Source organism: Eptatretus burgeri, chromosome 2, assembly GCF_056783735.1.
Source record: "Eptatretus burgeri isolate ZD-2024b chromosome 2, Ebu_testis_v1, whole genome shotgun sequence".
NCBI classification, from domain to species: domain Eukaryota; kingdom Metazoa; phylum Chordata; class Myxini; order Myxiniformes; family Myxinidae; genus Eptatretus; species Eptatretus burgeri.
Window position 1 is genome coordinate 42246853 of NC_140962.1, and position 23838 is coordinate 42270690.

Sequence of the window (23838 nt, forward strand, 5' to 3'; positions counted from 1 at the left end):
GAAGAGAAGCAAGCTTGGACCTGTCCACCTTGTGTGGTTCTCGACGATCTTGGGGTGACGGGACTCGAACCCGCAACACGAGGCCCGTCCAAGCATCAGGTACGGAGGGTAGCATCGGGTGTTGGCACGCTCCTCCGGCTCGCAGGCAGGCGACACGAGATGACAAACCCTCACAAACAAAAACACACGAACACAGGGGAAACACGGGGCAACCTCACAAACAAAAACACACGAACACAGAGGGGAAACACGGGGCAACCTCACAAACAAAAACACGAACACAGAGGGGAAAACACGGGGCAACCTCACAAACAAAAACACACGAACACAGAGGGGGAACACGGGAAAACCTCACAAACAAAAACACGAACACAGAGGGGAAACACGGGGCAACCTCACAAACAAAAACACACGAACACAGAGGGGAAAACACGGGGCAACCTCACAAACAAAAACACAAACACAGAGGGGGAACACGGGAAAACCTCACTAACAAAAACACACGAACACAGAGGGGAAACACGGGAAAACCTCACAAACAAAAACACACGAACACAGGGGAAACACGGGAAACCTCACAAACAAAAACACACGAACACAGAGGGTAAACACGGGAAAACCTCGCAAACAAAAACACACGAACACACAGGGGAAACACGGGAAAACCTCACAAACAAAAACACACGAACACAGAGGAAACACGGGGAAACCTCACAAACAAAAACACACGAACACAGAGGCGAAACACGGGGAAACCTCACAAACAAAAACACACGACCACAGGGGGGAAACACGGGAAAACCTCACAAACAAAAACACACGAACACAGAGGCGAAACACGGGAAACCTCACAAACAAAAACACACAAACACAGAGGGGAAACACGGGAAACCTCACAAACAAAAACACACGAACACAGAGGGGAAACACGGGAAACCTCACAAACAAAAACACACAAACACAGAGGGGAAACACGGGGAAACAACAAACAAAAACACACGAACACAGAGGAAACACGGGAAACCTCAAACAAAACACACGAACACAGAGGGGAAACACTCAAAACAAAAACACACAAACACAGAGGGGAAACCTCAAACAAAAACACACGAACACGAGGGGAAACCTCAAACAAAAACACACGAACACAGAGGGGAAACCTCAAACAAAAACACACGAACAGAGGGGAAACCTCAAACAAAACACACACGAACACAGAGGCAAAAACAACACGGGGAAACCTCACAAACAAAAACACACGAACACAGAGGGGGAACACGGGAAACCTCACAAACAAAACACACGAACACAGAGGGGGAAACATGGGGAAAACCTCACAAACAAAAACACACGAACACAGAGGGGAAACACGGGGCAACCTCACAAACAAAAACACACGAACACAGAGGGGGAACACGGGAAAACCTCACTAACAAAAACACACGAACACAGAGGGGAAACACGGGAAAACCTCACAAACAAAAACACACGAACACAGAGGAAACACGGGAAAACCTCACAAACAAAAACACAAACACAGAGGGGAAAACACGGGGCAACCTCACAAACAAAAACACAAACACACAGGTGGGGATACGGGGCAACCTCACAAACAAAAAAACACGAACACAGAGGAAACACGGGAAACCTCACAAACAAAAACACACGAACACAGAGGGTAAACACGGGAAAACCTCACAAACAAAAACACACGAACACACAGGGAAACACGGGAAAACCTCACAAACAAAAACACACGAACACAGAGGCGAAACACGGGGAAAACCTCACAAACAAAAACACACGAACACAGAGGCGAAACACGGGAAACCTCACAAACAAAAACACACGAACACAGAGGCGAAACACGGGAAACCTCACAAACAAAAACACACGAACACAGAGGCGAAACACGGGGAAACCTCACAAACAAAAACACACAAACACAGAGGGGAAACACGGGAAACCTCACAAAACAAAAACACACCAACACAGAGGGGAAACACGGGAAACCTCACAAACAAAAACACACAAACACAGAGGAAACACGGGAAACCTCAAACAAAAACACACGAACACAGAGGGGAAACCTCAAACAAAAACACACGAACACAGAGGGGAAACCTCAAACAAAAACACACGAACACAGAGGGGAAACCTCAAACAAAAACACACGAACAGAGGGGAAAACTCAAACAAAACACACGAACACAGAGGGGAAACCTCACAAACAAAAACACACGAACACAGAGGCGAAACACGGGGAAACCTCACAAACAAAAACACACGAACACAGAGGGGAAACACGGGGAAACCTCACAAACAAAAACACACGAACACAGAGGGGAAACACGGGGAAACCTCACAAACAAAAACACACGAAGACAGAGGTGAAACACAGGAAAACCTCACAAACAAAAACCCGAACACACAGGAACGAAATGGGGAGTGTGGAAACACAAACCAGCGCAAGGGAGGACGAGGCAACAATCAGCCATGACAGTAACGTCCACACAACGTCCCAACGAGACAGACAGACGGAGTGATGGGTTATTAATATAATATTCATCAAGGACTGGGCCAGTTTCACCGTTCGACATTTTGGAACTGAAGATATTTGTGTGAAATTTGTGACCCTGTCCATCAGAAGGAAGTTCTTTCGGATATTCCTGATGGCCTCTCTCTGTCTCTCTCTGTCTCTCTCTCTCTCTCTCTCTCTCTCTCTCTCTCTCTCTCTCTCTCTCTCTCTCTCTCTCTCTCTCTCTCTCTCTCACAGGTTTCTTCTTCTGTCTGGGTTGGAATTTCAGAGACCGAGTGACGTCATAGTTTGCACATTGGAATTTTAGAGACTTGGTGACGTCATAGTTTACACATTGGAATTTCAGACTTGGTGACGTCATAGATTACACATTGGAATTTCAGACTTGGAGACGTCATAGTTTACACATTGGAATTTCAGACTTGGTGACGTCATAGTTTACACATTGGAATTTGAGGGGCTCTCAATGTTCTGTGAGAGTTGATGGCCTTGTGATTGTGATCCACCATCTCTCTGAACTTCACTTTCAATTCCACGAAGTAATTGTTCTTTTATATCATCAATCGCGGGACCACCTTGAGATTCCTCACAAATTGTTTCCCTCACTTGTGGAACACGAGGTCTCCTGTCACTGAACGAGAGATACTGCTCTTAATAACACCGACATGGAACATAGTACGAGAGCCTTTCTGTGTTTCTTTTTCCCGCCGCTCCTTCTCATGGCTTTACTGAGCACCGGACATGTGTTGGTAAAAAGCAGACATGGCTTACTTGTGACAAGTTACCATCAGTACACACTGTACAGTGCAGTGTACAGTCGGTACTGTATTTGGATTGGTGAATCAATTCATCTGACGTCACATTATTTTCCCCTGTCATTGGTTAGAACTCTGAAGTGCCGTCGTCTGCAGATCACCAGAAATCTTTGCTCATTGAAATGAAAGTGAGAGAAGAACCTTCAGAGTGGAGGCTTTATTCCATTTGATTGAAGCCGCTTCTACGGGCACATCAGGGAATACAGGTGCAGCTAGGAGTACATAAGCAGTAATGTATACACGTGCAACTAATCACCGCAAAATAAATCAGTATAAGCACGGAGTCCGATATACTCTCAATTCTCACCATTCAACGAGCACCAAGTGAACCGCCGCCGTAAATGACAATGCCCCTGGGACAATCACCCCGTTCGCGCGGAATCTTGGCTTTATCTATTCCGTGCTCGAGCCGCGCGACATGTGATCACACGTCACGTCCTTCGATTCACCACATTCTCCCCGTCTTTAAAATGTAACTAGAGGCCCAACTAACGCACCATGATTGCTTCAGCGCTATAGGAGTATACATTTCAAGCAACGTAAACTATTTAAACGACAGAAGCATACATGCCAAGCAGTGAGGATTATTTTGAGTTGTAGGAGCATGGTAATGAGCATCGATATATGATGTAATGAGCATATAGGAGCATGAGCATCGAGGATGCCAGTAATCCCCTTTACAGATTGAGTCGGCGAGGGGGTATTATCCGTCGACCTCTCTGGGAGTAAATGGCGGTTTCACTTGAGGGAGGCTTCCGATCCTCTTGGTGAGCCTCGACTCGTGCCGGAGATGACTCCACGATCGCTCTCGGGTGGAACGCGGCAGCTCCGTCGCCACCGTTCCCGGGTGGAGTTCCTGGGGGGGGAACACCTGGGGAGGGGATGTCAGAGGGAGGAGTGCCAGATGGTGGTGTACCTGCGGGAGGAGTATCTGAGGAAGCTAAATGGGGAACCGACACAATGGTCTCCCTGCCATCCGGGAGTCTAACATGAGCATACTCTGGATTAGTATCGATGAGTTTGACACCCTCCACCATGGGTTCATACTTGCTTTGTCGTACCGGGCGTTTCATGAACACTGTTCCGGGATGGGTTAGCCAGTTGGGCACCGATTGGCCGTCAACATAACGTCGCTGGTGAGTAAACATTCGTTCGTGAGGAGTTGCATTGGTGGACGTGCAGAGCAAAGAGCATATGGAATTCAGAGCGTCGGGAAGGGTAACCTCCCACCGCTCGGGGCCCAGTCCTCTTGATTTCAACGCCAGAGTTACGGCTTTCCAAATGATTCCGTTATACCGTTCCACCTGCCCATTACCCTGTGGGTTGTAACCAGTCGTTCGACTAGTTGCTATGCCGTGCTCTTATAGGAACTGTTTTAGCCCGGCCGACATGAAACGCGGCCCTCTGTCTGAATGTATGTACGAAGGTTTCCCAAACATAGCGAAGAGGTCAGAGAGACATTTCACGACAGTGCCCGAGGTCATATCCGAGCACGGAAATGCGAAAGGGAACCTTGAATATTCATCAACAACAGTGAATATGTATCTGTTGTCTGTCTCGGTCGGCAGGGGCCCTTTGAAGTCGATATTTAGTTTCTCGAAGGGTGAAGTGGCCTTGATCAACCTGCCAGGAGCGGCGCCATAGAATCTGGGTTTTAGTTCAGCACAAACAGGGCATGAAGCATTCATTTGTTTAATATCTTCTATAGAATAGGGAAGGTTTTGTCTGCGCACGAAATGTGCCATTCTGGTTACCCCTGGGTGGCAAAGAGACACATCTAGGTCTTGCAAAGCCTGACTGATTGTCGCCGAACAGTAGACCCGAGAGAAGGTGTCTGCAGCAGGGTTTTCCCTCCCGGGCCGGTAAACAATGTCGTAACTATAGCAGGCAAGGTCTATCCGCCATCTCATAATGTTTTCATTCTTAATTTTCCCGTTATTTTTCCCATCAAACATGAATGCAACGGATCGCTGGTCCGTGACGAGCGTGAAATGGTTTCCCAGTAAATAGTGTCTCCATTTACGTAGGGCTTCGACAATAGCGTACGCTTCCTTCTCTATTGCTGAGTGTCTCTGCTCGCTTCCAGAGAGAGTTCTCGAGAAGAACGCGACGGGTCGCCCGGACTGATTAAGCGTCGCAGCTATCGCGTGATCAGAAGCATCTGTTTCCACCACGAAGGGCACCGAGCTATCGATCGATAATACCACGGAATTACTGATATCATCTTTGAGGCTGTGGAAAGCTTTTACAACAGCGGCATCTGGTGGGAAGTTTTAGCAATGCACTAGGGGATGTATTTTCTCGGAGTATTGGGAAATCCATCTTGCGTAGTAAGCGAACATGCCTATCACCCGGCGCATTGTCTGCAGGTCCTGAGGTGGGGATAGCTCACGAAGTGGGCGCAATCGTCCAGGATCAGGCTTAATCGTGCCGTCGGCTATCGTGTAGCCGAGAAGGTCAATTGACCTTGCCGAGAATACGCATTTCACGTAGTTGAGGGTCAGATTATATTTTCTAGCAATGCTCAAGAATCTGTCCAGATTCATATCATGTTCCCCCTGATCCTTACCGCACACCGTGACATTGTCCACGTAAACAAAAGTGTCTTTGAGGTTTTCATCTGAGATGATGTCGTCCATAACTCGTTGGAAGCAAGCTACTCCATTCGTGACACCGAACGGAATCCTCCTGAATTGGTGGAGGCGTCTACCTGCCTGGAATGCGGTGTAAGGTTTGTCTTCCTCTCGGATGGGAATTTGATGATAGGCGCTTCGCAAATCGATGGTGCTGAATATCTTATAATTGGCCACGCGTTCGATCATCTCGTCTATGCGCGGCAAAGGGGAGGCATCGAGTTGGGTGAAACGATTGACCGTTTGGGAATAATCGACAACCATTCGTTTCTTATGTTTCTGATTGGCGGTGACCAACACCTGTGCGCGCCATGGCGAATCGCTCGGTTCTATAATTCCTTCTTCCAGTAATCGCTTGGTCTCTGAAGCGATGAAGTTCATATCGGCAGTGGTATATCGCCGCGATTTGATCGCTATCGGTTTACAGACCGGCGACAAGTTAGCAAACAGCTGGGGGGACGTTACCTCTGCGGTGGTCAAAGCATTTAGAATTAGACGAGGTTTGCTTCCTCCAAAGGGTATTTCGACGCTCGTGTGCTGCTTGAGGACATTATGACCCAGAATTACGTCTGCGCATAAATCACGAAGCACCAGTACCCTTACATCCCGATGCGTGTACCCTTTTACGTCCAATTCAACATTGCAGTACCCTCGTACGCGGGACTGTAGTGATGTGGCGGCCATGCATACCGTATTGTCTGTCGGGTGGATCTTCCATTTCCTGCCCTTCACTAGCGAGCTGTTGACGAAACTTTCAGAGCGACCGGTATCAATCAGAGCCTCAGCCATATGCCCGTTAATTCGTACGTTGATGATAGCCTTGGATAGATTCCCGGGTGAGGCTGCAGTTAGTTTATTTTGTGAGTAGAGAGCCGCAGAAGTGGGTTTATTTCTCCTTCGAGTAGATTTCCTTAGAGTAGATTGGCGGGGCATTTGTGGCGGGGTGTCTTTTGTACCCACAAAAGAAGCATTTACCAACCGAAGTAGTTGCTGAGGAGTTTGTCGAGGTCTGGGTATCCGACTCCTCTGGTTTTTCTCCATCCTCTGTGTCAGGGGTGCCCTGTGGGGTTCCTTGAGTTTCCACCGTAGCGGCGTTCATTAGCAGCATCGGTGTCCCAAATGACTCAGATTGCTGCTGAGCCGTATCCATCGCTCGAGCCTGGTCGACTACCTTTTCAAGAGTGGGTTGCACTTTCTCCAGTAAGCGTTGCCGTATGTGGGCTGACCTGAGCCCTTGGATGAATGCCTCTCGGGTCGCTTCATCTCGGTGTTCCTCGGCGGTTACGGCCCGGAAGCTGCCGTCTTTTCCCAACTGTCTCAGAGCTTGCAGGAACTGATCGATTGTCTCCCCGGCTGCTTGCTTGCGTGTGTTGAGAAGATGTCGTATGTACACCTCGTTCTTGCGCTTCACGTAGAGAGCCTGCAGCACGTCGATCGCTGCTCCGTAGGTGTCACACTCCGAGAAGAGCCTGTATACACTGGGCGAGACATGATTCACAAGGGCGGCCAATTTGTCGGCTCCCTCTTCGATGATGGTCAGATAGTGTGAGAAGGAACGGAACCAATGCGACCATTTCATTTCCGAGTCAGTCGCGTTTGGGTCAGCGTCGAACCTCTCTGGTTTGTAGATCTTGTCCATCGTTGGTTGAGAGAGCCGAGAAAACCAAATGGAATAAATTGAAATGTAAGCGAGAGAAGAACCTTCAGAGTGTAGGCTTTATTCCATTTGATTGAAGCCGCTTCTACGGGCACATCAGGGAATACAGGTGCAGCAAGGAGTACATAAGCAGTAAGGTATACACGCGCAACCGATCACCGCAAAATAAATCAGTATAAGCACGGAGTCCGATATACTCTCAATTCTCACCATTCAACGAGCACCAAGTGAACCGCCGCCGTAAATGACAATGCCCCTGGGACAATCACCCCGTTCGTGCGGAGCTCGGCTTTATCTATTCCGTGCTCGAGCCGCGCGACATGTGATCACACGTCACGACCTTCGATTCACCACACTCATGGGTGAAACTCTTCCACATGAACACGGAAATACCCTTTTTATTTTAAATAACAACAAATATGGAGGTTTTCGTATTTTCGTCAGAAGCACAAACCGTGGGACATTGGGGTGTTATTCACTTATTCCGATATGCGGATTCGATTCTTCCCTCATTTCACCCACATGGACTTTTGATTTACGTCATGACGTCATTACCGCGATTAACATCATGTAAATTGTTCGCACAGCAGTTTATTTCATGGCAGAGGAGGGAAATAACATAATACTCTCCATGGTAATGTAATTATTACCATGAGGAGTCGAGAATTTCGCTCCCACAGAATGAAGGTGATTTCATTCCCTTGATTTCTCGACTTCCAGTTAAAATATCCGCCATTAGCCCCGCCCCCTCCACGTCTCGCCCCGCCCCCACACCCCGTCTCGCCCCGGCCCCACACCCCCTCTCGCCCCGCCCCGCCCCAGAACCGTTATTCAATTTTTAACGGCCCATGATGACGTACAATGAAGGGGCGTTCCCATTCGCTCCCAGGGAATGACGTCACTGTATGTGTTTGTTTCACTCGAGTGAAGACGTTGGTAGTGATAACACGTTTCCAACGTTCTCTCTCTTTTCCAATATCCTCGAGTGCATTTTGACAATGAGACTAATTGAGGTTTTACCTCAGAGAATTAGTTTTCATTCTCCGTTTGAAAACGAGGAGAAATCTCCTGACAAGCAGGAGGTGAATATTTGGAGACGTGAAGAGGGTTATCCCCACGAGATGCCCAAGGTGAACCAGATGTTCCATTTCCTCTTGATTCTCTTCCCCAGGTGTTCATGTTCACCTTGTGTACAACCCCCAGGTTCATCCTCCACACGGACAGAATGTGAAATATTATTTTTATATTTTATTGTTTCCTTCCCTGTGAAAGAAAGTCCTCTCGGAGTGGAATGAGGTTTCTATGTTTCCTTACAGGTTCCGAACCTGGAAATTATCCACAAACTTGGAGCTGGAGCCTTTGGGACGGTGTTCCAAGGGACACACCTGGAATCCGGGAAACAGGTAAGAATGTGAGCGGTTTGTTCGGTTTCACTCATTCATTTGTTCCTCGGTGTAATTCATTCGTTGCTCGGTGTAATTCATTCGTTGCTCGGTGTAATTCATTCGTTGCTCGGTGTAATTCATTCGTTCCTCGGTTTAATTCATTCGTTGCTCGGTGTAATTCATTCGTTGCTCGGTGTAATTCATTCGTTCCTCGGTGTAAGTCATTCGTTCCTCGATTTAATTCATTCGTTGCTCGGTGTAAATAATTCGTTCCTCGGTGAAATTCATTCGTTCCTCGGTGTAATTCATTCCAATGACTGACAGGACATGAGGTCGAGATACAAGGAGTCGTCAACCAACCAATGTCTCTCAGAGTCTCGACGTTTATTGGTGTAAATTCACATGTAAAGGTCAAATGAACAGAACAAACATTGAATTGTAAATATTCGGATATTTATGAATGAAACAGGTTTACAAATGATCACGTGTTGTAATTTTGTTGAGTTTTGATTGTCCAAGATATCTTTCAATCAGTCAATCTACGTCACAATGGAATGAACAAAGCTGGACAACCACGGTGTGTTCAGTTCCCAGCGAGCGCTTGCCAAGCCTGCCGTTCCATATGGACGGTTTTGAGTGGAGTGCTGACTTGAGTGCTTCAAGTTCCGTCCACAGAATGAGAAAATCAAGTTTGGTTTAATAAATAAATACGTCTCCACTTAACACTTAATCGTTTTTTTTCTTGAATAAATATCTTGAAACGGATATTTTAACGTTTTTTTTAATGTGTTTGTATTCTGATTGGCCCTGCTCCCCAAAAAACGATGATGTGATGACGTCATACGTGACCCGCCACGTCATCTCGGTTATACTTTTGCTGCGGGACCGACATTTATGTGCGGTGTTCATCTGCTCTGAACTGTGAAAAAGTCCTGAGATTGGCAGCACGATGTATTGTTGTTGGTTGTAGCAAAACTATCAAAGATGTTGTGAGGATCCGTGTTTGACCAAAACATTCAACTGAAAGGAGAATTTGGACACCGAGGTGAAACTGAGCAGAGGAACGTGGCACGGCCAGACTGGTTGAAGTGGAATTTGCAGCACCCAGTTTGAAGATGATTCGTTCCACTCCTTCCTGTATTCACAGTTTGGGAAGAGTAAATTGAAGACATTGAAAGCCAACACGATCCCCACGAAGATTAGAGATAATCCTCATCCGATGGAAAATAACGAAATGGACAGAACAGCGGGGGAAAGGGGCCATTCAAAAATTACATAGTGCATCGGGTAGAGGGGGGTGTATGTCCAAGTGTTACGGAGTGGGAGGGTGTTGGGGGTGTTTGTCCAAGTGGGAGGGTGTTGGGGGTGTATGTCCAAGTGGGAGGGTGTTGGGGGTGTATGTCCAAGTGTTACGGAGTGGGAGGGTGTTGGGGGTGTATGTCCAAGTGTTACCGAGAGGGAGGGTGTTGGGGGTGTGTGTCCAAGTGTTACGGAGTGGTAGGGTGTTCGGGGTGTTTGTCCGAGTGTTACGGAGATGCACTGTACATCCTGACACGAGAATTCTTTTTTGAATTTTTTTTTTTTCCAGCGATTCTTCACCATTGACAGATGCGACCAAAAATGATATATAGCACGATATCTCAAAACGTTGTGAATGGATTGTGACAAAACTTGGTGAATGAGTTGGTTGGGTGACGAGAAGAAGCCGATTCGATTTTGATTCATGCCCAGATCCAGATCCGTCCTATCAGTGGGATACAACACCTAAACTGTTCAGCCAGGCGGAGGTATGCGCTCCACCGGGTGCCGTTCTGGTTATCCTGGAACGGCCTCCGTATCGACATTATATGAAGAAACAATGCTCCAGGCAGCTTTCCAACACTCAGAGGTTTAAAAAAACTTTTAACTTTATTTTAAAACCCTCCAAGTGTGACGGTAAAAATCGTGCTTTCTACACACACAACCACCGTTCCACCAAACTGGGAGGAGCCAACCACTACGCTCCTCCCAGCAGCGATGAGCAACACATGAGCAGAGCGTAAATGTGCATGAAGCAAAACATGAATATGCATGAGTCAAGACATGGGCGGAGCATTAATGTGCATTTTTCATCCAAACTTCGTGACATCACACTGGTTTCCACAATCATAACAGAGAAGTGTTTCATCAAAATTCCACGACACTCGACTCGACATTCCACGAAAGCAGAGTCCGAATCGATGGTTGCAAGAAAGATTACATCAACTCGAGCATGTTTGAGTGTGCAATGTTAAACTTCTTATTTCTGGAACACACACTGATTGAAACTGAACAACACCAATGAAACAACGTAAGGATAACATCATCTGATCCAATTCATCGTAACATACGGTGGACATTTACAATCATTGTATATCAATAGAGACCAACATTGTGCTCGTTTCCTGCTTTTTCATGCTCTGTTGAAAGGTTATATCATGAGACAAGTCTGACGACGACGATGGTTCACGAGTGGTATTTGACGATGTAGATTGTTTCAGAAGTCAAGGATGAGACGATGTGACAATTTTTGACCAAGTTAGAAAAAAATGATCAACATGATGTCGATCATGAGTGACGGGTTATTTGCTCCAAAATGTCGAAAACCCGGTTTCGTTCAACAACTTTCAAAATTTGACCTTTGCATAACCTTTAAAGGTCACAAAACAATGTTGTGGACATTAAAATAAGGAAAGAGGATATGTGCTATAGCTTACTGGAGTTAGTTTGTCGAAGAAGGTCGAAAACCCGGTTCGATTCCCACAACTTTGAAAATTTGACCTTTGTGACCTTCAAAGGTCAAAGGTCAAGGATTATGACCTTTGGTGCAAAACTTCCTCTGGAACATTCCAGGAACAATATAACGTCATATAGGCTACATGGCATTTCACACTCCTCGGATTATCCATACTTTGATGAAATCAGCATAAAAAGAAACTTGAAGGGGGCGCCACGGGCAAGGTGTTCGAGATAAAGCAAAATAGTTTCAAGACTTTAGGTGGGGAATGACGTCAAGATTATGCATTAAAAATATTGTCATCCAAGCTCTCAAAGTTTGGGCAGTCGTATGATTTTTATGTCAAAATTCGAAATTTTCTAAGTTCGTGACCTTGTGACCTTGACCTTGTGACCTTGACCTTGGGACGAAAATGAAAAATCGAGCTCCGTGGGGCTATGCAGGTGCCCCTGGGCGAACCAAATACCGAAACCACTGCCAGATTCGACAAACCATTCGGAGAAGATGGATTTTTCTGTCAAAATCGCGATTTTCTAAGTTCGTGACCTTGTGACTTTGACTTTGGGAGGAAAATGAAAAATCGAGCTCCGTGGGGCTATGCAGGTGCCATGGGGCTAACCAAATACCGAAACCCCTGCCGGATTCGACAAACCCCCTCGGAGAAGATGCAAATTGAAATCGGCTACCCCCTTAAAGCACATGTTTTTTGGGCGTGGCTCCACCCATAATGGGCACACCACGCCCATTTTCAGGAAAATACAACTCGATCATGATATAAACCTCCCACCAAAATTTTGTCACGATTGGATCAAAACCCACGTAGCTATGCTCGGGACAGACAGACACACAACAATAACGAATATAGTAGTCACTTATTTTTTTCGTGAAAATATTTTTTCGTGAAGCAATTGTTCCATATGTTTTCTGTTCCTTCCCCAGGTTGCAGTGAAGTGCATGGAGAGAAAAAATTGGAAAATGGTGAGTTTATGGGAATGTGGTGAATGTAGGACCATTTCCATGGAACCCCACCGGCCATTGGGACTATACAGGCTGTTTGTGACGTTTAAACCCACACGTAATCATGTGAGAATGTACAGAGGTAACGGAAACGGCAGCACAATGGTGGATGTTTCCGAGTCTCTGCCACGAAAGATCATCTGTTTCGATATTCGGGATTCCTGTTCCCCGAGGCTCCTCAGCACTTCCTTCTGCAAATTTTTAACTGGTTCACTTCCTTTATATGAGATAAATTAAATTATTGAAAAAATGATTGCCTATTATTGACAAGTTTAATCTATTTGTTTTTGTTTTTCAGCTCTCTGATGAAGGGAGAATGTTACTGCAGGTTGATCATCCAAACATTGGTGAGTGTGTGCATTGCATCCTTTCCTTGAGCTTTTACATCGATTTTGGTGATGGCTCTGACTTGTGCAGTTTGTTCTCATTGTTTCTTAACACAGCACAGGTCTTGCTGAGTCGTCGAGACTGGAAACCCAATGAATGACAGAGCAAATGTTCACAGAGTTTGAGGAACCATTGACCCATAATCTATTAGAATAAATGTCAGTGTGTGTCCGTAAGTTCGTCGACCCGTCTCCTCCATAATTCCAAAACCATGAAACCCAGCGGCCCCAAACTTTTCATGCACACGAAGGGATCTCGGAGGGAATACATGAATGAAAATTGGGTGTTTGGGTTAATTTAAACACCCCTTTTGAAGATAATTTATGGGGTAAATACTAAATATCACAACAACAAAAAACAAAATAAGCCTTACAAAAATAGTGGCGTGCCATCTTTGTCAGCCCTCTGTCAGCTCACAAGAGTCTGAAGCCGCTATATTTTTTGTCCTACTCAACAATGCCTCGACTTGGAATAGGCTGCAACAATTTGTTAATGGAAAGTTTTTTTTTTTTTCACTTTCCTCACTCACATTATATTGAATGCCTGATCATCAAACCTACAAATCAATGGATACATGGCAATGCTTGTCAACACCCAGAGATGCAAACGTTCGTGGGTTTATTTAATTTATGTACATGCCAAAAGCTCCAAAATCTCTTAATCTCAGCCGAATTTCAAAATATAAACTTTTCTATTGATTTCAACAGCAGTTTTGATTTCGAAAAAAAGTGTTCACTTGTCCAATTCGGACATCGCTTGACATTCCAGTCGTCTCCGGATGCATGGTGATGACACAACTGATCGGCAATCGCTTGCTTCGTCAGCCATGACTCATCAACCGTTTCGCTGGAGTGCTTGATTGAGTGCTTAAGCCACTTGGGGAGCACTCTGCAATACTCGCAGTGTCACTGAATATATCGATCAACTTGAACACAGTTAAGGGCTCATTCGTCTGCGTTTTGGCCGTACATTGGCTCCGGCGGTGAGTCGGGTGGTGATTCATTCGCTGAAAATGTGAAATTTTATTTTACACCACATTTCCCCGAATTGTACCATCTTCTTTCATTATACGACCCTTCACTTCAGCAGAGATAAATAATTATAAAACACTGTTTTGTTTTTAAAAGTTTCTTCAACTGTTTTGTTGCTTGAGTGGTTTAGGCATTTGGTGAGCGCTCTTCAAGCTTTGTTGGTGATCTGTCGGCTCGGTTCTGTTTGGGGACATTTCCGGAGTGAGGAAGCCAAAATAAATGAGATGATTACAATGAGTGAAAAATGTTTTTAGTTTTTATACAAAGCAGTGAATTGCCACATCACGGCAGGAGAGCTGAGAGATACCCATGCTCTCGCTCGAAGCTGTCTCGCCTGGGTTCAAATCACAGGTCAGGTAATTCATCAATGTGTGTACCGTCTCTCGGATGGAAGTTAAACTGGACGACACATCTGCCATAATCCCCTCCTCTCCCCCTCCCCACCTTTCTCTCCCTCTCACTCCCCCTCTTCCTCTCTTCCCCCTCTCCCTCTCTTACCCCTCTTTCTGTCTCTCTTACCCTTCCCCGACTCTCAACCTTCTCTACTTTCACCCCTCTCCCTGCTCCCCCACCCCCTTCATTGTTAAGGAGACTGTTAAGGACTGTCGGTTTGGTTTTAAATTTAAAATGGCACACACACCATGTATCGTGCACAAATCAGAATAGGACTGAGCCGACCGGAGGGGTGCAAAGGTCGCTGCATGTGTCAGTATTCATGCATTCAGGCAGACCTTTCACAGGTAGATAGTATGGATTTCAATGCTCCCACCTGGTTTTATATGAAACCTGGTGGTTAAAAAGAAGATGTTGCTGTTTGGGCACATTTTATCACCCTTCCCTACCCCTCCCCTCATGTTTTGTTCTCTTCTCTGCCCCCATGACACCTTCCCTTCCCCTCACCCTGCCTTTCTTCCCCTCTCTTCACGCTTCTTTCTCTTCCCCTACCCTCATGCTTACCTGGTCCCAAACCTCCTCTCCTCTCCACCCCCCACCTTTACCCTTTCATCTCCCAGCAGTTTCCGCTTGCTGTGTTCACATGTTGTTTTGGCGTATCCCATGTTGATCAATTCTGGACGACCCCCCCCCTTCTCCACAAATCTCACTATCAAATGCATTTCGAGAACTCCCCTCACGCATATCTCCTCCCAAACCCCTCCCCACTTCCTCCCCCTCCTCTCTTTCCCATCCTGCTCGCCTCCCCTGACTCGGAGTGTATTGTGACGTTTGCTGAGGCATCCCTCCCCTAGCCCACTTTCTCGCCCTCCCTCCCCTTCCTTTCCTTACTTTACCCTCCCTCAACACAGCTTCCTCCCTTCCCTTTCTCTCCCACCCTCTCTCTCTCTCTCTCTCTCTCTCTCTCTCTCTCTCTCTCTCTCTCTCTCTCTCTCTCTCTCTCTCTCTCTCTCTCTCTCTCTCTCTCTCTCTCTCTCCTCTCCCTCCCTCCTTTCTCTCTCCCTCCTCCCTCCCCTTTCCCCGTCTCTCCTCTCTTTTTCTCTCCCTCCTCTTTTTTCCACTCCCTCTCCACCATCTCCTCTCTTCCATCTCCCCTTACTCCCTCCCACTTGATCTCCCGCTCAGCAACGTGACGGGTTGTATTTGCTGGAATTAAATAAACCACACCGAGGGTAACATGGATCAAGTTCGTCTCGTGTTCTGATGACCTGTTTCAACATTGTTTTCATTTGTTCCATCCCGCCGTCCCCGTGCAGTGAAAGTGTTTCGTTTTCAAGTTTTGAGTGACTGCGCAGCCTTAACAATGGAGTTTGTTGATGGGGGTAAGGCTTTTTCAATTCTCCTTCTGTTTTGTGGTGATGTTTGTGTTCATTTTCTCACACTTTAACATCGTAATCAATTTAAAATCTGTAATAATTACCCCGTGCACACAAAATGTGAAAAGCAGGGTGAAGCATTTGGTTCATGTCCGTCCATCTGTCTGCCTCATCAGTTTATGATCATCATTTATGAAGGAGGAACAACTCATTTAAATTGAACGTTTTATTTTGAACACTAATCTGAACCTCAATGTGAAGACAAGTCTGTCGTTTTGCCGAACGTTGGCTCTGAATTTGTTCCGATCACAAATGTGGAGAGAGGAGTGAGATGATCTTTTTACTCTGCCGTCCTGCCTGGCACTCAAACAAAATTGAAAATCATTCCAAACAGGAAACTTAGTGTTTTTCAGGACATGATGAAGGACACAAACAAAAGGTCAACTCACTGATATAACATGTCAGACAGGATGATATAATCGATACTCGGTAAAATGGTGGGATAATCCAGAATGAATCATTTTATAAACCTTTAAACATCTCTGAACTTTTATTGGAATTGAATTGTATGTTTGAGCACCGTAGAATGCAAATTGTCTTCATAATACATCCAAGAAACATGCTCTATAAACATGATACACAGCATGAGGGCACGGCATGTGAGAGGTGCAGTATCGGAGGTGAAGATGAGGCCGTCACATGGCTGTGTCCGAAGCCGATTGATGCTCCAATCTATGGTGATGAATGAAGCCTCCATCTTCTAAACTGACTCAATGTCACCTTATTTCAGTGTTTAAGAGTGATGTGTAAGACTGCTTTCGGAGTGATAAACTTGTGGATTTTTAAACGATCTTTCAAATCATTATATTATTAAAATTTAAGAAAAGACTTGAACACAACAGGGGATATCATGTTCTGTGAACTCACTCGTTTTGGTTAGTTATTTCTGCACAATTGTATCTAAAGTTCACGATATAACTTTTTGGATGACACAAAGAAACTAGAACGGCACTCTGTAGAGGACATGCCGACGCCAGGCTGCACCGTTTACAATTTGAATCCCAATGATCGGCCGGATCCACATCCGGAACTAAACCAAAATTGAATCGGCTTGTTCTTGTCACCTCCCCAACTCATCCACGAAGTCTTGTCCGAATTTGTCCGAAACTTGTTGAGACATCGTTCTATGGATATGTTATTTCTGTCCTTATTGTATCACTCAATGGTGAAGAATCACTTAATATTTTATCACTTCACTTGTACATGCCTTGTATTTATTTGTTTCTGTGAAGAGTCTCACGATGAGTTTTGTGTGCAGAAACGCTCCATGATTTCGTCTCTCGAAATGACCCTCTGTCTGAACAATTTGCGTGGCCGATCATGTACCAGGTGAGTGAATCGTGTTCACAAGTGTGATGCACATGTCCGGTTTGAAATGTTGTATTGAACAGGAAACAACATAATTGTGAACGAGTTTGATGTTTAATTTCAAAATGAATCTCATCATGTGCTTTTGATCTTTTCCAGACTGTTTCTGCACTTGCACACATCCATGATCAGAACATTGTTCATTCTGACATAAAGGTAAGAATCCAGACAACGAAATGTTTTTTTTCTCGGTTCATTTCATGATTGTATTTTCATCACATAATTCACAGATTTTTTCTCAAATCTCTCATTCTATAAAACCTATAAAAAATGAGGGAAGGTTGGCAGGAAACACACAGAAATTCACAAAACTTTCGTTCATATGTTGAACATACAAACATTACTTTAAACAACCGCAACGTCTGGAAGTTCACCATTCATCAATATCACCTGAACATTGAAATTTCATTTTCATTATTCTTTGCTGATTGAGTGGAACATTTTCACTCGTAATATAAATCTTTGTAGTTTGTAATATAACATTGTATTTGGTGGTGCTGCGTTTCAACAGGAATTCATTAAATAAACTCCAATATTCTTTGGGGCTGGCAGGGTGCCATTGACCGACCGACACTTAGCCTCTGAGTCATCTCGCCTGGGTTTGAATCCTGACCCAGGTATAAACTCTCATCGTGGTGTTTCACAAGCATGGTGATTCATGATTGTACAGGCCATCCCTCAGATGCATGTAAAACTGGGGGTCCCGTCTGCTGCCATTAGTTTGTGGACGTTAAAGATCCTATGGTGTCCTTCAGGGAGAGTGGGCAATTCCTTGAGGAATATGGTGCATTGTTCATCCACCCAGATCCACTTCTGCAAGTCTGGCCAATTCTGAGTGTTTGTCACATGTTGATCGATCATTTCAAAATTCGAGTTTTGATTCGATGGATTTCATGACTTGAAGTATTCAGGCGATCAGGAATGAAACTTCCTGCAGTAATGTTATTTGGAAGTGAAAATTATCATATTTCACATGAAAATTCACCAACTCTCTGAATGTATTTTTATATTTGTTGATAAAAACATGCGTAGACGTCTGCTTTCCTCTCCACGACTTTGGAACTTGCAATTTTAACCTGTAGACATGGCACAGTCCTGCAAATGATTCAATGACACCATACATTTCACTCCCTGGTATGACGAGTTCGGGAAATTGAGCATATTTTCTGGGTCGATTAGAAAAACTCGAGGAACGTTTTGAACATTAAGTGTGCTGATTATTGAATGAAAATCTGACACCACAGTGAAGTAGCATGGTATGTACATGAAAGTTTGTGAGAATCATTTTAAAGCATGCAGCCGTCGGTGAGATACCCTGTAAATCCACCTTCTTCTTTCATATACAGCACAAGGCTGCAGGGTAGCATCATGTCTGAGGACATGGCTGTACCACTGATTGAATCCCTCCCCTCTGTAGGTTGGGGCAGGAATTTGAAATTTGTTCAGGGTGCAGCGATAGCTCAACTACTCTTTGTGAAGGACACCGTGGGTCTTTAATGTCCACCAACGAAGACCGACAGATGAAATTGATGTTTAATGACCATCCGAAGGATGGCACATCCATTGGTGAATCACTCTGCCAGTCAAACACTGGGATGACATTTGAAAGCTGGGTCAGGATTTCTTTCCCAGGCTCGGCAATGTAGAGGCGAGTGTGCGTACCTCAAGACCATCCTGTCGGCTTGTAAATCCAACTGGGTAATATCTCCTTTTATCCTTCATCGGATAGATCTCGAGCTCAAACAAGTTTCAGAATGGTGAAATTTTTTTTCAAAGTGTCATGTTTACAGCAATTTGGACAATAATCTGCACAAATTTATTAAATTAAAGAACTGACAACATAGCTCAGAGGTAACAATATATCCAATTGATCTGACATCCAGGCAGCTTTGATCACAGACTGAAGTGGATCCACGTTCACACTATCAACCCAATTCTCTGCCAGGAGTGTTACATCACCGAGGTGCTGTGATTTCAGAGGAGAACTCAACCGAGCTGCACCATCTGCCAACTCTTACTTATAGATGTGAAAGATGCCACACAACCTTTTGAAAAGTGTTGGATAAATTCCAATTTTCTGACATGGTTTTGGCCGGCTTCAGCAACATTCAGTGAAAGATAATCTCTGAGTTATGTCTGTTTGTGGTTGGTTATGTCTTCATCTTTATGGTATGATTTTTACGAATTGTTATCATTCCACTTTAACAAAGCCATCTCTGTTTTTATCCTCTCTCTCCAGCCCCAAAACCTCCTTTATAGCCCAGTGGGAGTATTAAAAGTGGCTGACTTCGGTCTTGCCAGATGTTTTGTCCCAGGTCAGCCGCTTCAAGGCAAAATAGGGACACTGACTTTGATGGCTCCAGAAATCCTAAGAGGAAGAAATTATGAAGGTCCTCCCATTGACGTCTGGGCAACTGGAGTCGTGCTCCATTACATGTTCACCAAAAATATCCCTTTTCAGAGAGCGAATTACGAGTGAGTATTTATACATTTCCTCTCATCATCATTTTTATCATTACCATCATGAATGTTATAACGAAAATTATTTTTTTTGTTGCTTCGGACCTCTCTCCTTCTCTCTTCCTCAAAACTCCTCTGAAACATCTCCCCTCCCTCACCTCCCTTGATTTATTTTTCACTTATCCATCCAAACCCCTTTCTTCCGTTCATTAATTTTTATTTTCTTCAATTGGACATCTCTGCATTCCCTTGCCCCCCCTTCCTCCCCCTTTGTGTGGTTTATAGACGGTGTATTCACGACCGACGTATGATTATGTTGATACAGCGGCCAAAATGGGTCACCGATCCATTTTCTTCCTCCTTTATGTTGTTACGGCCATGGGTCGGAAAACTTTGAAAGCCCAACGTGTCCATAAAAAGACCACGAACACCGTCTCCAACACTCACCTCCGGCTATATCTTTGTGCTCAGGGCTGGTTTACCGTACTTGTGAGATGAATGAAGCAGATGGGGAACCGCGACTGCGACTGTGTAATGACTACTAATTGACCAAGCGAATGATTGTTATGTGCCACACCCTCGCATGTATCAGACCAATTATTCACTTGGTCCGATCCCAGGAGCGCTATTTCAGATCAAACCCCAGCAGTCAAAAAGTCAGGACACGATATCATGTCTTTCATAAACTTGTTACACAAGCAGAAAATTGGTGGGAGAAATGGTGTTTTGGGAATTCAAATGGGGAAATGGTGGGAGACTTCAGGAAAGGCAATGCAAGCAAAATTCAGAAATTTAGAGGAACTTGTACATGACCTCTTATCCAATGTGCGATATACCCACCCTTCGATGCCTTAAATAATTACTTTGCACCTTTACGTGAAATGGATCCAGACACCCAAGGAAAGGAAATAATGCAAGGAAACGGGTGAGAAATGATGGTGAGAAAGAAGGAGTGTGAGGTCTTTTACGCACCTCTACACACCTTCTGCAATCCTCTTTGAAGCTGTGGTGAACCTCTGCTCAGGGGTTCAGGCTCACCTTCCGCACAATCCCTCCTGGACTATTTCCTCCAATCTATCAGGGTCCCGGTCAGGTGGGGGTGGCTGGATGTTCCCTCAATCAAACACGATGGACGGCATGGTTGGCAGGAAACTCGTGCGGTGTTTCGATCTCATATGGTGGTCCCGTGGCAACAACAGGACGATGTGAATCTGCGCCGGGTTTGAAGTGTGTGTCAGTGGCTGGGTGAAAGCCATGCAAAGTATGGAAGATGGGAATGGAAAGTTAAAAAGGTCGGAAGAATGTCGAGAAATGAAAGTTGGAAAAGTCGAAACATGAAGAAGTGTCAGCAAAAGTTTTCTTTGGAGTGTGGAAGAGGGTCGGTGAGAGAAAAGCTGTACAACGCTGTACCCAAAATTCTCTCTCTGTGCTTTGTGCATTCCTTCCTTTTTATTCCATTTCGCACCCCTCCCTTACTCCTCGGCTTCACAACTCTTCATTGGTGCATGATTTGCGGGGGTGGTCAAGATCCTCCGAGATGGTCATTGGGCGATTCCTGTCTTTCGACCCATTTAGAGTGCCTGATTTGTGAAGCGAACATTACAGGCTTTTTTTCCAGGAAATGGGAGGGGTGAGGAGATATGTGCTCACCTGTCAGATTGGATGGATCGCTTCCATTTGGGGGGAACTGGCACGTAGTCTTAATATTCCCTTCCTTACTCGAGCCGATTGTGCGGGATTCTCCACGAAAGGAAGGATGTTGGCATATCGTGATGTGTCTTTGTTCACCTTTTGTGGGAAATGGTTCGAGATGAGTGTGTCAAAGAAAGAAAGAACACGAACTTGGTCTGACTCGCATTCGCTATGCACACCTATCCCCATTAACACGCTATATCTTCATTGGGTTCAGAGAGGAAGAGGTTCCGGACGAAAGGTTTTGAGGCATTCAGCCTTCTCACGAGTGGAATCGGCTGTGGTGCCATTTGAAGAGAGGAAAAGGATGGAACGGGAGCAAACACCAGAGATAGACTTGACAAGGTGCCACCAGGTTTTCGAGGAAAACAAGGTTGAAAGTTCATTTTTGAGATTGGACACATGTTGTTTTCTAGCTCTCCTGAGGGTATACACACACTTGTTGTGGGGCTTTGTGGATTGATCTGAGGTTGCATTCAGTCGGATTTGCCTTCCAGAAGGAGAATGCAAGTTGTTTTAAATCAAGCAACAGCCTCACCAGAGGATTCAGAGAAGCACAAGCGGGAGGATGGCAAGATAATTGAAGACAAGATGGGATTAATCTGTGCATACGAGAGAGAGCAGTTTTCTGTTGAAGAATTCCCAGGCTGAAATCATATCAGTGGTGGTGGATTAAGGAGACAAGTCCTGAAGTGTAAACAAATCCTCCCAACTCTCCTCCCCCCATGCTTCCAACCGTCACAATATTTAACATGAAAAACATCTTCATTCGCAAACAGCAGTATTGTTGCTGCTTTGTTTATTTAAAGTTTAAATGTTCTGAATTAAATTGTGTTGCAAGACATCCTTGTCCAATGTTTTAATTGTTCCAAAAATTAGGCAAAATTTTCACCACATTCCCTTTCCTTCCCTAAATGCTCTGAACATACAACAAGGGGAGCAGGAGACAAGAGGGGCAGGTGAGGGAAGGAAAAACACAGTGGGGAACAGATGTGAGGAGATCTGTGGAAGGGAGAGGGATGGGGCAGGGCACACAGGGCAAACAAGATGGACACAACAGGAACTTTCAGGTCCCCACATGACAGGGACTTTCAGGAAGGAAAGCAGGGAAGTTGAAGGAGGTGGGTTTGGGATGGATGAGCGGGGGGAGAAAAAAATCGTGGTTTTGGATGGGAGAAGATATGAGATGGTGGTGAACAGCTATTTTGAAGACCTGGAGGGAAGAGACGGGTTGAAGAGAGTGTGGGAGTTTGTTCCAAATGCAGGAAAAAAGGAATAAAAGAGTGAATATGAGCAGTGATTCTTGATTTTGGTAGTCTTACCAGAAGTGCGTTGCTGGCAGACCTTGAGCACCCTGCAGAAATGAGGGTTGGGGGGCAGGACATATCTCTGACAGAGCAGGGGCGGGAGGCGAGTTTGGAGATGAGACGGAAGAAGATAGAAAGACCACCGACCTGCCTGTGGTGAGAGAGTGAGAGACCCAATGACTGCCTCATCGTCGGAGATACCAATGATCCGAAACGCCTTGGTTTCCACAGCGTGAAGCCGAGAAAAGTGAGAAGCAGGAGCACCAGCCAAGAGAGGAGAGCAGTCCTCTCTCAGGTTGCAGACAAAAGGTTTGTTTGGAGTCAAGAGCTCAGGTATGTCAAGGAAGGAGCTTGCACGACGGAGGATGCCCATTCGGCGACTGGCTTTGAAGGCCAGTTTGGAAATGTGGCTTTCCCAGGAAAGATCATGGCAGATCGTGAGACCCAGAAGCTTGAATGAAAGGACTTGTTCAAGAGCATTGTTGAGAAAATGGATGGGGAGGGAGGGCGGTCTTCCAGATGGTCCTTTCAGAGAGACATTGTGAGAGTGTGAGATTTTTCAGGCTTGAAAGACATGTTCCACGTGTTGGACCAGCTTGTGATTTTATCCACATCTGCAGAGGGTGAAGAGGCTGCTGCTTGCCGATCTGTGGGATGAACCTTAACCCTTATCACCTTCCTTTTGATTAATTTCCTCAATTATATATTTTTTTAATTTCCCCAATTTGTTCCCATCTGAGTGAAGTTTTTTCTTGAGCCAAGATTTTTAAGAAATAGAACATTAAATTTTTTCCTTTGAAAATAATCTTGGATATAATTGGAATGTGGCTTCTTGTGTCGTGTTTTTTGTTGCTCAAGGTGAGTGTGACCATTGCCAATGGATGACGATCAATAATTTGGTACCTGTTCCATCTCATCACAGAAAATCGAGTCACCCTACGAAGAGTTAACGCCATACCACCC

General features: G+C 45.2%; 1 protein-coding gene across 1 annotated transcript; it reads right to left on the reverse strand.

The window, feature by feature from the left end:
* Nucleotides 1-2332: 2332 nt before the first annotated feature.
* On the reverse strand, nt 2333-8407 carry LOC147031904 (uncharacterized). The gene is made up of 2 exons (XM_085868999.1): nt 7855-8407; nt 2333-7729 (listed from the first exon to the last, which is right to left on the reverse strand). Exon 2 carries the CDS (start codon nt 7624-7626, stop codon nt 6874-6876), a length of 753 nt encoding a protein of 250 aa, XP_085725125.1. The 5' UTR covers nt 7627-7729; nt 7855-8407; the 3' UTR covers nt 2333-6873.
* Between the last annotated feature and the right edge of the window lie 15431 nt (nt 8408-23838).